Genomic DNA, 15,651 nt, shown 5'->3' on the forward strand with positions numbered 1-15,651 from the left:
TTATATAAGACATTAATCCTGACTCAATAGGTCACTTTATTGACAATGTTTATTGTGCTGACAACTACACACACTCTCTTATGGGACGCTTGAACTGCAAATAAGCCGCCCAAACTATTATTATATACCATTACAATTAGTGAGTGGACAACATTTACATTCATTAATGGACAGCTCAAGATTTGCAAAAAAAAATGGGCCAAAAGATACCCCTAGTCGTTTGCAAACAAACATTTAAATTGCTTTCTCTAAGGAGGACAACTGCCATCTGAAATGGAGGTTCCAAACAGTGTTAATTATGACCGCTCCTAATTAACAGTGCAGGTAATAAGTGTCACGCATGTCAGTGTGTCGAAATCTCATGATGACGAGTGTGCATGTGTGTGCGTGTATACGTGTGGCCCTCAGGTCTTAAAGAATGCGGCAGCAGTCACAGCTGTTAGAGCCACAGCAAGCACAGGGCCCCAGATCATCCACGGCTTCTGATGGCACAAAAAAAAAAAAAGGGAACATGAGCGTCACCTTGTGAAAGCGGACGGACGGCCCTCTGGCACAAGCGGCGGTCGATGGAAAGAGATCAAGGCGGTGCAACAGAGAATGTCAGTTGAAAAAAATGATGAGCTCATCCAAAGTCACTGGGAGGAAAGCATGTTAGTGTCCAGACATAACAAACAGATGCCACATGTTGAAGCTGCATGATTTGAAAAAGGTTAGATTGCTGCAGCCCGGATTTTCTTTGCTTTCGTTTCCCCAAAAGGAGATGTGGGGGGGGGGGGGGGGGGTGTCATTATTTAAGCCATGCAGTGATTTTGAGGACACTGATGAGAATGACAAACGTGGGCGGGAATAACGTATACCTTACTACCACAATGCGCCGAAGCACCACAACAGCAAAGCCAGGACAAGGCCGATGACAATGGCTTGAACAGGCAGCATTAGGGACGTCTACAGAAGGGAAGTGATATTATCATAATCAACTGTGCAATGGGACATACTATTAATACAGGTTTGGTAAGTTGTGTTGGCTTTGAATGGGATTCACACAATGTTGAAAAGCAAGAGGGAAAACGCCAGATAATAACAGAGTGATTCTGAAACTAAATGATTGGCAAAATAAACAGACATTTGATGCTTGATAGTTGTAAAAGCTCCCACGGAGGGCAAAAGTCATGTGTTGCGCAAAGAACTCTTGCTCTTTGATTCATGATTCAATCTGGTGTCCAATTTCCACAAAGTTAAGTTCAACTATTTGAGTGAGATGAGGAGACACTCACCTTTGACCCTCTCTCTTGTAAATCCTTCATGTTGGCTTTGCACTCGTCCAGTTCATTCAAAAGTGACTTCTTCTCCTGCTCAGCATTCTCGTATTCTCCCTTGAGGTCAGTGAGTTCCGACTTGGTCTCCTCAAACTATATAGAATAAAACAAAATTGTTTTTAAAAATACACAAGCATATAGCTATAAATAGCAAAAGAAGAGAATCTGATCATTCATTATTTATAGTGCTGTATCGAAGATGAAGCTCAATCAACAAGGATGCAAATGGAAATAATATTTTGGCTTACGCTCGAGACTTTCTGGTCCCTTTCAATGGCTAAATGATTTCAGGAAAAAAAAAAAAAAAGTTATTTAACTCTATAAATCCCGAACCGTGAAATATTTGAGAGAACATTCTGATTCTTTAGTATTTATTGGTCCTATTAAGCAAACAAACACTTTTTTTTTATCTTCTGAAAATCAACTTCCACATATGACTTTTGATTTGTGTCATATTTGATACAGCCGATCACAATGCTTTAAATTTGTACATTTAGAACTGCCAAAAATATCATAATAAACAGACATATCAAACATTTCCCACTATTAAAGGATCTTTGTGCAGTTTGTCACTTTTTTACTCATGACTGCCACCTCTGGCCAAAAGCGTAACTGCGACATCTGTGTCAGGCTCGTTCATGTTGCGCGTGCGAGTACGTGCACGATCTTAAAGCAACAGCCACAGTTGACAAACGAAGACATGACTTCAAATGTGGTAAGAAAATCTCCGCCCCCTCCCTTCCCCAAAGAAACTGTGGAGTGTGAGGGTCCGCACACTCAACTATAAAAGAGAAGATAAAAGCTGATAGGTGCAGTCAAAGTAACGCAGTCAGGGCTCTTCATACTCATCTGGGCATTGGTGGAGCATGCATGATGTTGAAAAAGCTTTAATATTAACTTTTTAAACTGCACAATGCACCTTTAATAAGTATAGGTGTCTCCCCATCTCAGTTGGGGGGATCTTGCAAGGAAAAGCTATCAGCTGGGTGATACTGCCCTCTAATGGATTATCTGTGCAATGCATGTGTCAGATCATATACGACAGGATTTTAAAAAAGAAAAGGAAAAAAAAGGTGGTTGGGGGGGTATGTACAATTCTGTTGTTCTGTAATCCGCATCAGTAATGATGAACTCCGTACACATGAATGGCAAATGTGACTTTTTTTTTTGGGGGGGGGGGGGTGAAATGATGTTGCAGATATTGGAAATGCTAATTGTGGCTAGGAAGAATAGTTCATTAGTTAAAGTTCAATCTTGTTTTTGACTAGACAGAACAAAATGACAGATATCTGCAAGTGACACATTTTTCCTGAATCCTAAAATGGCCAGGTGTGATGAATTTCAGTATGTGCTGCCAATAGGATTGTCAGGTCACCCATATTGGTCCTGAATACTTGGCAAACTGATTATTATGTCTAGGATATTAGCACAAATAGTGTGGAAACAAGTACTGCAGTTCAAACTACTGGCAGCAACAAGAAGTTTATATTACCACCACAAATAGCATGACGTAATCATCTGAGGAAAATTCCCACGACAGGATTGTGATGAGAGCACGTGACAGACATTCTCTTCAAATTTCAGAACGTTGCACGTGGGCCAGGCTGTTTCTCCAGATTGTTTCATGACGGTTACTGAGCTTTAAGACACAACAACTGGTTTGTCCTGATGAGCAGGGCACGTGAGAATGTGACAAATGCGTGGCTGATCCCAACAAAGGCGCGTCACCTCTCCGTGCCATTCTCTTTTTTTCTAATGACTCGCACAGATTTCGATTCAACACTGCTCCGCCAGTGAGAAGGAAGTGGATTGTCCATACATACACATGCAGCCTCTGCTGAACCTGCCATCAAACATGCCGGTCGGGTCTGCTATTCGGGATCGTGTCACCAGATGACACAACCCGCAGTGCACGTTTGTTTGAAACATCAAATCTTGATCCGTGTGAGCACTGGTGACTCCTGACAGTCCCCGTTTATTTGTTGCTGATCTTTGTAACCCGATACCAGTATGTTAAGCAATGACATCTAATATTTCCTTATCTTATGACATGTTGTGTCTCATTCACAGGTCAAATCAAACAGTTTCATCACATCGTATTTCAACAAGTCCAGCAGGCACACAGGCGGATTGGTATGGAGGACCAAAACTGCCTAAATTAAAAATAAATGATACAAGTGAAGAAGAAAAAAACTGATATAAAAAAATATTATTCAAAAATTAAATACAAAAAATAAATAGAAATGGAAGCTTAAAAAAATATCCATAAATAAATAAAAGTAAAAATAAAAACACATGTGGAAATAAATACAAAAATAATCTATGAATAGAATTAAATATCAATCAATCAATAAAAACGCCCACATTTATTTAGTTCATGCAAATTGGGTCAAAAAGGGACTGACCCAACTATTTACTAGTTATTTAATGAAGCCCAAAAAGTTGGGTCAAATGAATAATCCACTAATACAAACCCATGGTTAAATGAATAACCCGCAAAACATGGGCTAAATAGGTTGGGTCGGTTAATTTTTTAACTAATTTATGTGGGTTTTTCAACTAAGCCAAAAGTTGGGTCAAATGAATAACCTACACCTAAAAAGAGTTGGGTCAAAAATAACCTAACAATGGGCCAAAAATGTTACCCCACTTTGAGTCAAGAAATGGGTCTTTCAGTGCAAAACAACTCATAAATATTGGTCAAAAAAATGGGGTAATTTTGTATAAAACAACCCAGAAAGTTAGGTCAAATTGACCCATAAAGTGGATAGGTCCATTTTTGATCCATAATTGGGTTACTTTTGACCTAACTGTTTTTAGAGTGTACAAAACAACCCAAGAGATTGATTTCTGGGTTATTAATTTAATTTGACCTAACATTTGGTGCTAAATACTTCCAAAAGTTGGGTTGGTTCATTTGTTTTTGTTTTTACCCAATTCAACTTTATGGGCTAAATACCCCGAAAGTGGTCTCAAAAGAATAACCCACACAACATCCAATTTTAGGGTTGTTTTGTGGGCTATTAATGTATTTGACCCAACTGCTTTAGAGTGTATAGTGACAGTCAGAACAACTAAACGCAATAGGTTTTAGGTGAACTAATGAATACACACACACACACAAAATAAAAAGAGAGCAATGATGATGACATGTCAAATCGGTAAAATTACCGAATGAACAATACTGAGCTCTACAGAGAGAGAAAAAAAAAGAACAACTAAACGCTCTTTGACTAGAAGGCAACTAACCTACTGTATGTATCCTCTTTTTGCTTGCATGCATGTTGTGCGACTTTTCTGATGTCAAGTCCGGTGTGCTTTGGCTCCCTAAAGATTGTGAAGCACCTTCAGATGAGTTAAGGCCCACCTCTCTCTGCAAGGTCTCCCTGTAGCTATCGGCCTCATCCAGTTGGCTTTGCAGCTTGCTGCTCTCCTGCTGGTGCTGATGCTGCAAAGCCGCCATCTTCTTTTCCAGCTCCTGTTGAGATCTCTCAACGGCTTTCAGGCTGTTGCTCAGCTCAGCATTCTGAGCACGCGAACTAGGAGCAGCAAAAAAAGAAGAGAAAATCCATTTGAACGGGTGTACGAGCTGTACGATATGTTATGCAAACGAGACGGTTGACGACCATGTCCCAAAACATGCTTGGCTTTATGAATTCTGAATTTTCTCAAGGTGGTGGGAACATGTAGCAGATGGACTTTTCGGCTGTGGAATTAATTCACAATAACTAACAAACAGAAATGTTTGGAATGTATCATTGACAAATGGCAAACTCATTAAAAGAAATGAAACACAGACTGAGAAAAACACATGCAAGAATGAACACTGCAGCAAATATCTGGGTTGGGTTGACTTGAATTGTTGTTTTGAGTTTGCAGGTCCGCATTTCATGAGCTGCAGTAAAAGTCTTTCTGCAAGCAAATGAAAATGTTCTGACCTGACAAGGTCTTTCTCCAGCTGCTGCTGCAAGTTGACCTTCTCTTTCTGGTGGGCCTTGTGGAGCTCCTCTTTCTCCGCCCTGAGGGAAGTGCACTCGCTTTGCAGACTGCCCTTTTCTTTTTGATGCTTACTCACTAGCTCCTGTTTCTCAGATCGCAGACTCGAACACTCCTTCTGAAGGCCGTTACACTCCACTTGCATGGACTGCAGCTCATTGGCTGGAAAACACAAAATCAATCAATCAATCTGCAAACAACAGATGTATCATTTTTAGACAGACGGACTCTCCATACCTATAAAAACAGGCCAGACTTTAATGCTTGATCAATCCAAACCCTCCCAAATACTGTGGTGCCTTGAGATACAAGTTTGATTTGTTCTGTGACCACACTCGTAACTCAAAATGCATCTCGTATCTCAAATCATCTATCACCATTGAAATGAATGGAAATGCCATTCAATCCGTTCCAGCTGTATAAAATAATAATAATAAAAGCACTCTAGAAAAAAAAGTTTGTGCTTTCATGATGTAATTCTGCAATCGATTCAGAAAGCTGCTCCTTCTGGTGTGCTCACCTCGGCCACCAGGAGGCAGTAGTGGATAATACAGTCACAGACACAAGCGAAGAAGAATAGACGACTTCTTTTTCAACTGCTACTCAGTAAGATGCTGTAATATTAGTCATTTTGTTCATAGATTATAAGGAATATATACCTTTGAGTATTATATTATCTGTCTACATTTGTTGTTGTTCCACTATTTGGGTTCAAATATTCATCGTAAAGGGTTATAATGCAACCACTATTGATGCTAACCATTCCAATAGCATTTCAATGGTAATTTATATTATATGCTACCTAGGACAACACAGTTCCATTGTTTTAAATACATAACATGTCTTATGTTTAATTTGACAGTAAACTTCATCTGGGAATGTCATTAAACATCTTGAAGCCTCGTTTTTGAAGAATTATTCACTATTTGCCACACTACTGCTAATTGTGGAGTAAGTTGAACTGACTTTACTGCCAATGTACACTGCTCGTATCTCATGTTTCCATTCACAACTTTGCAAGTCAAAGCACAAATATCAAACGAATGATGGCCCGTATTTAAAAAACTCCCCTTATCTGGAGGCACCAAATTGTGAGTAGTGCTGTCACTATCGAATATTTTTAGGATTGATTAATCAACTAATCATATTTATTTTAATTTTGCATTAAAGTGTATTACAAAATCATTTTCCCCTGATTGCTATTTATGAGCCAGTGATTGGTTGGTTATTTCGTACTTTGTATATCGATTTAAAAAGGGGCGGGGGGGGGGGGCATTAATGTTGCACTATGTTACCGGTTCAGTCATTGTTTTAAAAAATAAATTGGGGAAAAAAAGCATTATTTTGATTAAACACGGAAGATAATCAGTCTTTTTTCCTGAAGGACTACAGAAATCAGTGAACAATTACTGCTGATATCAGAGGATTTGGACAATTTAAATAATTTATTTTTTTTTTTCTCTCAGGAGAGCTCAGTATTGTTCATTCGATTTGACATTATCATTGCTCTCCTTTTTTTTAAAAAAAAAAAAATCCAACAAATCAATTTAAAAAAAATTAAGAAATGTTTTTTTTTTTTTTTTAAATACCTATACATATATATATACACACATATATATATATATATATATATATATATATATATATACCCTTTTTTTTGTATGTGGGTGAGTATGTGTATGTGCGTGGGTGTGTGTGTGTGTGTGCGTGTGTGCGTGCGAGCGTGTGTGTATTCATCAGTTCACCTAAAGCCCATTAAAAAAAAATCCCATACTAATAATATAATATAATAATAAATTGCCAGATGCAGAAACATCAATGTAAGTTATCACGATGTAGTGGCTCTCGCTAACAGACAGAATTAAGTAACCAGAATTAGGTTAAAAAATTCTATATACGTAGACCATGTTTCTATAAATTTTGATATTTGGTTTTTATTTGAGGCAGATATTTTTTCCATTAAAATGTGATTTATGAGGAGGTTAGACCATTGGTCGATATTCAGAGTTTGTTTATTTTTCCAGTTAACAAGAATTGTTTTTTTAGCGATAGTAAGGGCTACAAGTGTAGATTGAAATTGTTTATGTGGTAAGTCAGTTGTTGTTAGGTCACCTAGCAAACACAAGTTTGGAGATAAAGGTATCCTACAGTCCAAAATAGCCGAAAGTTTTTCTAAGACTTTAGTCCAGAAAAATTAAAAAATTAAAAATTAAAATTAAATTAAAAAATTAAAAAATGACTCGTCTATTAAAATAGTTGTCAATTAATTTGATAATGGATTGCTTGTCGATTAATCGTTTAATTTTGACAGCTCTAATTGTCATTATGCAGATTTGCATTCTAGGAAATATGTACACATGAGGCGTCATGGTGCGTTCAACATGAGGCAAACTGCATTTGACCAGCTGGAAATAATCATACTGTGTAAACTGTCACATGGTGGATTATTCCATCTCTACAGATACAGAGTGAGAATAATTTGAAAACTAATCTGTGTATTTTCATCTTGAAGTACCTTGTATTTCTGCAGTTTTCTGCCACTGCTTGCCCTGCTGCTGGAGATCCCGCTGCAGGTCATCAATCTTCCGCTCGTATTGGCTGGCAGTCTGACGCCATTTGTCCAAATCCTTGGAGACGGTTGCCAGGTTGGACTCGATAGCGCCGACGTCACGGTCCCGCTCGGCGGAAGCCGCCTCCAGGATGCGCTGGAGTGACTTCGCCTCATCACGTGAACTTTGCAGCTCGGCGTGTAAAGAGGAGGAGACGTCCGTCTGCTCTCTGAGGGCGGCCATTTCATCTTGGAGCTGCCGCAGTTGGCCTGTTCAAAGTATGTCCATTCAGGATATACAATAGTGGTGGTAATAATATTTTGAAAAGGATCCTTAATGGGAGGTATAATTGCAACTTGGCTTCTTAATATGAGCTTTCATAAATCAGGTGGCTCCTATTAAATACCTTGAAGAAGTTTGATCTGTTTTGCAGATTCATCAGCTTGTTGTTTCTTCTCTTTTCTCTCTTTGTTGAGGATACCTACAAAATGGAACATGTTTTATGGTGGCCATCTTTGTCCAGTTGCACTGAGCAATCACTAGTGCTGTCGCTATTGAATATTTCTAGAATCAATTCATCTATCGATTATTCAATCAATTAATCGGATTCATTTTAATTTCATATCATAATTAATAATAATAATATAATAATAATAATTTCACTCATTTGCTCCCAAAAACATATAAAAAACGTTCCGTTTTAAAAATTGCCATGCTCCCAAAAAGATACGTATATCTTTCTTTTTTTTTTTAAATGCAAGAGCATACAGAAGGCTTAGATGCAGCCTCTGACCTGAAGAGGTGGCTTAAAGTAATGGTAGTTATTACAAAAAACGGCCAGCAGGGGGCAGCAGAGTATACGAGATCAACCATGGCCATGTTGAAAAAAGCTCTTTTCCACACCGTTTTAAACAGATTTGTGAAAAATGATGATATTTAGCTACAGTATATTCTAATGCTAATTGCTTCAAAACGGAAACAGATAGAAATATACTTATTTTTTTCCTGATGAAAGAAGAGACTCTAATCTTTCTTTTGGCAGCTTCCATTTTTATAGCAAAAGAACAATATTCTGTGGGCCTTGTAAAATCAGTCAAAATCCAGTAAAACAGCTTGGAGCGAAGGGGGCTGCTTCAGTCAAAATGGCTGCAAGTGAATGAGTTGCCGATTGATGTTTATTCGGTACTTCACATTTGTATAGTGATTTTGAAAAAATGGGGGATTGATGTTGTTCTATGTTACCGGGTCGGTCATTGTTTTCCAAAAATGAAAAAAACAGATGTTTGCAAATGGTTTATTTTGATTAAACACAGAAGATAATTTGGACAATTTTAAATAAAACATGCCAAACGATAAGTCAAATAATAAAATAGTTGTGGATTAATTTGATAATCGATTAATTTTGACAGCTCAAGCGATCACATTGAAAAAAATGATCACTTTATTTATTTAGCACGTCTTCTTTTTTTTTTTTTACCTTCTAGCTCCATGCATTTGTGCCTCTCCGTATTGGCCTGATCCTGGGCCTTTCCAAGTTCATCATTCAAGCGCTGGATTGTTTTTTCATAGTCGCTTGACGACCCCATATTTGACCTGGTGAGATCTTCTGAAAATACGATAAGGAACAATGCTTATCCAAACTCATGAGCCCTATTCTAACAAGAGAGTGTTGGTTGGTAAATGTAAACGTTCCTACCCTCCCACAAGTGCTGCGGAATGTCAAGACCGAACATTTGCCGCAGTCGTAACGAGGAAGCAATGACGGCGTTAAGTGACATCATAAAAATAGAAAGGTCACTTAAAGCCCTGCCATGTTAATTCTGCTTCAGTCCCAAATATTGAACTAGGGCTGGCACACGAGTTGATTTCCCAAGATATTAAAGCAGGCCTCTTACATAAGCTAATTGCGAAACCCAGAAAAGAATGGAAGTCCGTGGCGTGCATTTCCTATCCGGTCTGCCATTCAAAATGGTCTACAAGCGCCGTCACTGGCACAGCTACTCTATCTTACACACCGGAATGGACTGGCTGAGGCTGTCAAAAGCTTGCTATGTTTCTTGCTTGGTGGTTTGCACTTCCCAGCGAATATCTTGATCCACTAATCTGTGGCGGCTGCAAAAAGGGATGACCTCATCTTGGGCCGAGCATTTGGCAGAGCTCAAAAATGAGTCACAACATTTGAAAGCATGTGCGCCATAAAAGGATTTGGCCGATGAGTGCGATGCAGAATTTGCTCGCCGCATGCCTCTCTGGCATTGCTGTCTTCATGGACCGTCCGTATCCACCCACATACACATTCATAGAGGCGCCGTCGGATGGCACCAATAAATCCAAGCCAAGCAAATGACGACTGGAGGCTGGTGGCACCCTCCGACTCGAGCGCATGATCACGCTGCTGGGTGGCAGACAAAGGCTGGCCGGCCGGCCGGAGCTGTGTTGTGCGTGTTCCTACATGCATGCATATTTATGAGTGACAAAGGGAGTGGGCTCCCCTCTTAATAGGGTGGTCTTTGTCAAGTTGAGAGAAAAACGAGAAGAAAAAAGAGACAGAGAGAAAAACAAAGAAGTATCCAATAGGACTGGGTTTAAAAAAAATGTATAATTCTAATACCGAATAATTGATATCAAATCAATTTTCCTTTTCGAGCCTGATATTGATTCATAAAACCATGAATCAATTATATTAATAGTGCTGGGTATCAATTCAGTTTTCCAAAATTGATTCGATTCACAGAAGAACCAATGCTACAAATAGTAGAAACTTCTTGCTCTTACTAAAAATATATAATTATGAATATTTACATTTAAAATGGAATCCAATGCAATTACATTAATCATATATGTTTTATTGAACATGACCTGATCAAAACAATTTACTGTTCACATGAATTTAAAAGCATTTTCTTACATTTATGAAAGGCCTGACTTATTGTACTTTAAGACAATTCAGAATACTTTTCATTTATATTTACAATTATTGAATTATAATTATGAAAATATGTTTACCTCATCCTTGCTGATGTCAATGTGTGTGCAACACTTAAGTGATATAACACGTGTTACTTTCATTAATAAATAATTTAACCAGTTACTACCTCCACAAAATGTAATGTTTGTGGTTTTTTTTTATCATGTCCTTGATATTAAAGAAGATTTGATGTTCCTTAATGAATCAATATCGGATTGAATTGAATCAGGAAAAATCGAAATGTAATCGATTGAGGAAATTAGAATCGATACCCAGCTCTAATATCCATACAATATCTTCAGCCGCCATGACCCATCACAGCTTGAGTGTCAAAGTATTAATGAGATTGGAATGTGTAAAAATACCTTTTGGCGAGATGCGATACTGAGCATCATGCTGTGCGATGACAAAAAAAAAAAAAGTAGGGGAATTTCTTTTTTTAGCTCAAGTGCTGAAGGCTAAAGTCATGATGGCTCAGCTACCCTGCTGCTGAATTCGACATGGCCTGCCTTCAACATGGCCTGCTGGGTAAACGTAGAGAGAATTCAACAGATCTAACATAATCAACAATCAATGGGCGGTAAGATTGATCTGGGAATGACTGAAACACTGCGGTGAGCTTTCACAAACGCTCTCTGTGTTGTGCAGGGAAGCGTTGCAAATCCGCTACAGTCCTCATGCAAAATGAATCCACTCGTCAAGTGGCGTCGCAATATCGCAGCATGATTTCAATATATTTTCTTTTTTGATCGTCCATTTGAAATGTCAGTTGTTGCTGTGCTGACATGTTCTTAAGGTCAAAGAGTCTGTTGACACGAGAGGCACTCAAACAAGGACATCAGCTTGTTAAGTCATGCAGCTGCCTTCAATTGGAGCTTCAGACACTTGAGGATGACTCAGGATCATTTGGCGACACTTTGTCTGAATGATTGGACAGCGCAGGTTCGACCCAAAACAATGCCATCTCATTCATGTCTGTCCATGAATAGAAACATATTTGGAGTTACCTTTCATCAGTGATATGTTGTTCAGTGGATCACTCAGCTCCTTCTCTTCCATGATTGTATCTGGAAAGAATTATTCATATATATTATAATGAGACAAAATGCATATGTCACAAACAAAAGCACAGTTAGAGGTTAAAGATTTGGAATACAGTAACAATAAATACAACAGTCCATGATGTTAATTCATGAACAAGCTCAAAGCACCGTGAGTATGTAAATCACTTGAAAACATGCAAAATCAAGTTGAAAGTGTCAAACGTATCTGAAAGTTACCTCAATGAATCCAGACCCGACAGTTTTGTATTGTACTGTGGCTACAGCAGTCCTAGACATGAAAAACTCTTCTCTAACTATCCGATTTTTTTCAGATGCAAAACGGAATAGTCCAAGCATGGAGGAGGGGCGGGGGGGAGTCTGCACGTGACACTAAGTGTCAGCTCTCATCAATATTGCTACAAAGAAACCACAGGCGAGAAAGATGTGCTCCACATATAACACAGCAAAGATGTTTAACTAGATTCAAATGGAAGGCTACTTATTTTGGACAATAAATATTTTTAAAAGCCGACACCCCTCCATTTTGTGGTCACATTGGCCTGCCCCACCACACGAGGTCACGCATCTGAGTCCCCGCATCACGGAAGCTGCAGCTGCATACTGACACTGAGAGGTTTTGTTTTGTTCAGAGGGCTGCTCTGGGGCCCGCTAGTGCTCATGGAAAACGCTACACAATCACATCTTTCAACAGGAAATTATTAGAGCAGTCATAAAAGATCAACTGCTGAATGCTTTTTGTTTTGCTGTGGCACATTAAAACATGATGTCTTGCAAATCCAAATATCTATAAAACGATTGTGAAACAAGGTAGGCTACAATTTGAAGTTACACCCCCCCCCCAAAAAAAAAAATACCTCTGGAGTAGACTAACTCACTGAGGTCAGTTATTTGCAACCAGTGTGCTACAAAAAATAATGTAGGTTTGTCTATCTACGCCAGTGTTTCTCAATTACTTTTTCTCCCCAGGAAGAAGAAAATACTTCACACTCCGCCCCCAACTCTCGGCCATAACTATAAATAGTAGGGGTGGGAATCTTTGACTGTCTCACGATTCGATTCCAATTTTTGGGTCTGCAATTTCGATTCGGAACGATTTTTGATTCTGAATGATTTGATCGACGATGATTTCTGCTTCAATTTATAGATGAGCAAAGAATCGTCACCATCTACTCCAGTCTGACTCGCTAATGCTAATTAGCGCGCTACTCGCAGCACTTTTACCACTCGAAAAAACGTCTATTCATACAAAGCGCTTCAGGAATGTATACAGAGAAACATCTTAACATTACTCACTGGCATATGATCTTCAGACGCTGCAAAAAAAAAAAACTTTTATTGGCATAACTTGATCGTGACTTTTTCCTTCTACTCTCTAATGCGGCTACAACTTAACAGTGTATCAGAATACGTGGACCCACACTGCCCCTAAGTGGCCAAATCGGATATAACATGAACAGCGCTCCCAATAAAGGCACACACAAACAAGGGCCAAGACAGTATAAAATTATTGAAATAAAATCGATTCTGAATCATACTAAATGAGAATCGCGATTCTTATGAGAATCGATTTTTTGGGCACATCCCTAAAAAATTGTGTCATTTGTCGAGAAAATTGTTGTAAAAGTACACACCTCTGCAGAGGAGTAATACTGACAATGAGAGTGCTACTGCCACAGTGCCACCTACTGTAGTGGATGTGCAATTACACTTTATTCAGATATGGCAAAAGAAAAAAATTCCTGAAGTCGCACGCGCTTCTCCCCTGGCATCACACTGCGCTCCTCCGCCGTGGGGGTGGGTTGTGTGTGTGTGTGTGTGGGGGGGGGGGGGTCGTTCTGTGACATTTTTTTCTAATGTAAACGATGTGCCTTGATCTTGCTAGCAGTTCTAAGATGTCAAAAGTCCCTCTTTTTAATTGTCCAGCCCTACACTGACACCTTGCAAAATAGAAGGGGAATTACCTTCATTTGCATAAATAGGTAACTGCAAAAGACATACATTGATTTTGTGTCACTACAATAGTGGCATCCTTTTTGAAGAATAAAACAATTGTAGGCCATTCCACTGCAGTGACAATTTGAGATCATTGGAGCACGTTTAAAAGTTGACCCAGAGTGTGAAATGTGAGATTTCATGATTTCACACAGAGACCTTGGCCCGAGCAGGACAAGATCTTCATGAAATAGAGATTTAGGATGAGACGTTACTAATCATTGACATAAGTCAGTCAATCATCAACTATTCCAGCCTTCTCTATTTTGAGGGATTTGCACATTATACTTGATTTGTCAGCAAAGCAAAAGCTACCTGCCATTTTAACGGACACGATTCTTCACTGCAACATAAAAGGAGCTGTTGTTTACATCAAATATCCAGATGACATCTCATCCGTAATAAGCATTAAATGAATACAATACAATTTACTTTTTCTAATTTAACATTGACGGGAAGTTTTTTTTTATAAAATTACGGGTGGATTTTACCATTGGACAATTATTATTATGCAAAACACATTTGGTCAATTAAATATTGTATAAAATACAAATTGTATAGACTTATGCATCATCAGCAATTAGTTTGCATTTGTGTTGTTATAATGAATCATGGAGGCAGTTCAAAATTGTACATTAAACAAAGTGGAATCCTTTTACATAAGAATTAACTACAATATTGTCGAAAATCGACTTAGTACAAACTCAATTATTATATTAAGATGCACCTGACAATTTGCTGACAGAAAGTAGACTAGACTTTAGACTAGCTAAAATATTGGCAACTCTGAACATCCCAAGCATTTCTGATATTTCTGCAATGCAATGCAAACGGTTTATTGCGTTGCTTTTGCCTGTGACTAGCATACAAGCCAGACAGATTGTTATAGTAGTCAAACGGCATTTGATCACATTTTGAAATCAAAACAATCGTCACTAATCAAATTAGAACCATCCAAAGTCCAAAGCTTTTCAAAGAGCGGAGATAACTGTTCCTTCTGCCGAAACGATAAAGAAACTTTGGATCATATGTTCTTTTCTTTGTCCTTTCACAAGGATTTTGGACTGATGTAAGAACTTGGTTGTCAGTTGTAAGAATTCATAATGTTATACAATTTGAATTAAGTCATGTTATTTTCTTTATGGATGATTTAGACTTTTCTGTTTAATATTATTTTGTTAATGGGCAAATATCATATTCATTGTGCAAGGATTTGTTGCGGATATTAAATTATTTTTTGTATGCTTGAAAAAGTGGGAAAGGAACAAATATGAAAGGAAAATACGTGGCTAAATTAAGCAATATTTATTGTTTTGATTTTAAGATGTCGACTCTCCTTTTTGATTTTGAGTGATGTGATGTGTAAGAATTCCCAGTTTGTTTATTTTCATGTTCCTTTTTGTTTTTATATTGTTGCCATGTTTAGGCGTTGCATCTTCTAAGAGCGTATGTTAATAGAAATGTACAATAAACCCCCCCCCCCAAAAAAAAAAAAATGAGCGGAGAGGTTCCTTTCACCGAGCTGACCACCATTTTGACTCGGAATTGTCAATATGAAACTCAGCGGTGTAACTTTTCGTCTTATCATAAACTTACCTCAATACTACAGGACAGAGTAAGCATTCGTCAAAACATACAAAGTGCAGCCAGGTTTGCAAGCAGCTACAGCCAGGTGAGCGGAAGCTAGCTGTTAGCTTGCACGGTGGCTTGGCAGAGAGTGGGCGGGCGGGAGGTTGGAGGCGGGAGGCGGGAGGCGGCTTCTTCGT

General features: G+C 38.5%; 1 protein-coding gene across 5 annotated transcripts; it reads right to left on the reverse strand.

The window, feature by feature from the left end:
* Positions 1-31: 31 nt before the first annotated feature.
* On the reverse strand, positions 32-15,613 carry slmapb (sarcolemma associated protein b). Of its 5 annotated transcripts, none has more exons than XM_077567050.1 (10): positions 15,482-15,613; positions 11,837-11,896; positions 9,339-9,464; positions 8,268-8,342; positions 7,828-8,130; positions 5,255-5,474; positions 4,684-4,855; positions 1,275-1,409; positions 858-945; positions 32-482 (listed from the first exon to the last, which is right to left on the reverse strand). In XM_077567050.1, the coding sequence occupies exons 2-9, from the start codon at positions 11,886-11,888 to the stop codon at positions 862-864; spliced, it is 1,167 nt and encodes a 388-aa protein (XP_077423176.1). In that variant the 5' UTR covers positions 11,889-11,896; positions 15,482-15,613; the 3' UTR covers positions 32-482; positions 858-861. The 5 variants fall into 5 exon arrangements, with proteins under 5 accessions (XP_077423176.1, XP_077423174.1, XP_077423175.1 ...); XM_077567048.1 differs by having other exon boundaries at positions 9,339-9,467; positions 15,482-15,611; XM_077567049.1 differs by lacking the exon at positions 15,482-15,613 and adding an exon at positions 12,110-12,259.
* Positions 15,614-15,651: the final 38 nt, after the last annotated feature.

The sequence above is a fragment of the Vanacampus margaritifer genome, chromosome 1 (genome assembly GCF_051991255.1).
Source record: "Vanacampus margaritifer isolate UIUO_Vmar chromosome 1, RoL_Vmar_1.0, whole genome shotgun sequence".
Classification (NCBI taxonomy): Eukaryota; Metazoa; Chordata; class Actinopteri; order Syngnathiformes; family Syngnathidae; genus Vanacampus; species Vanacampus margaritifer.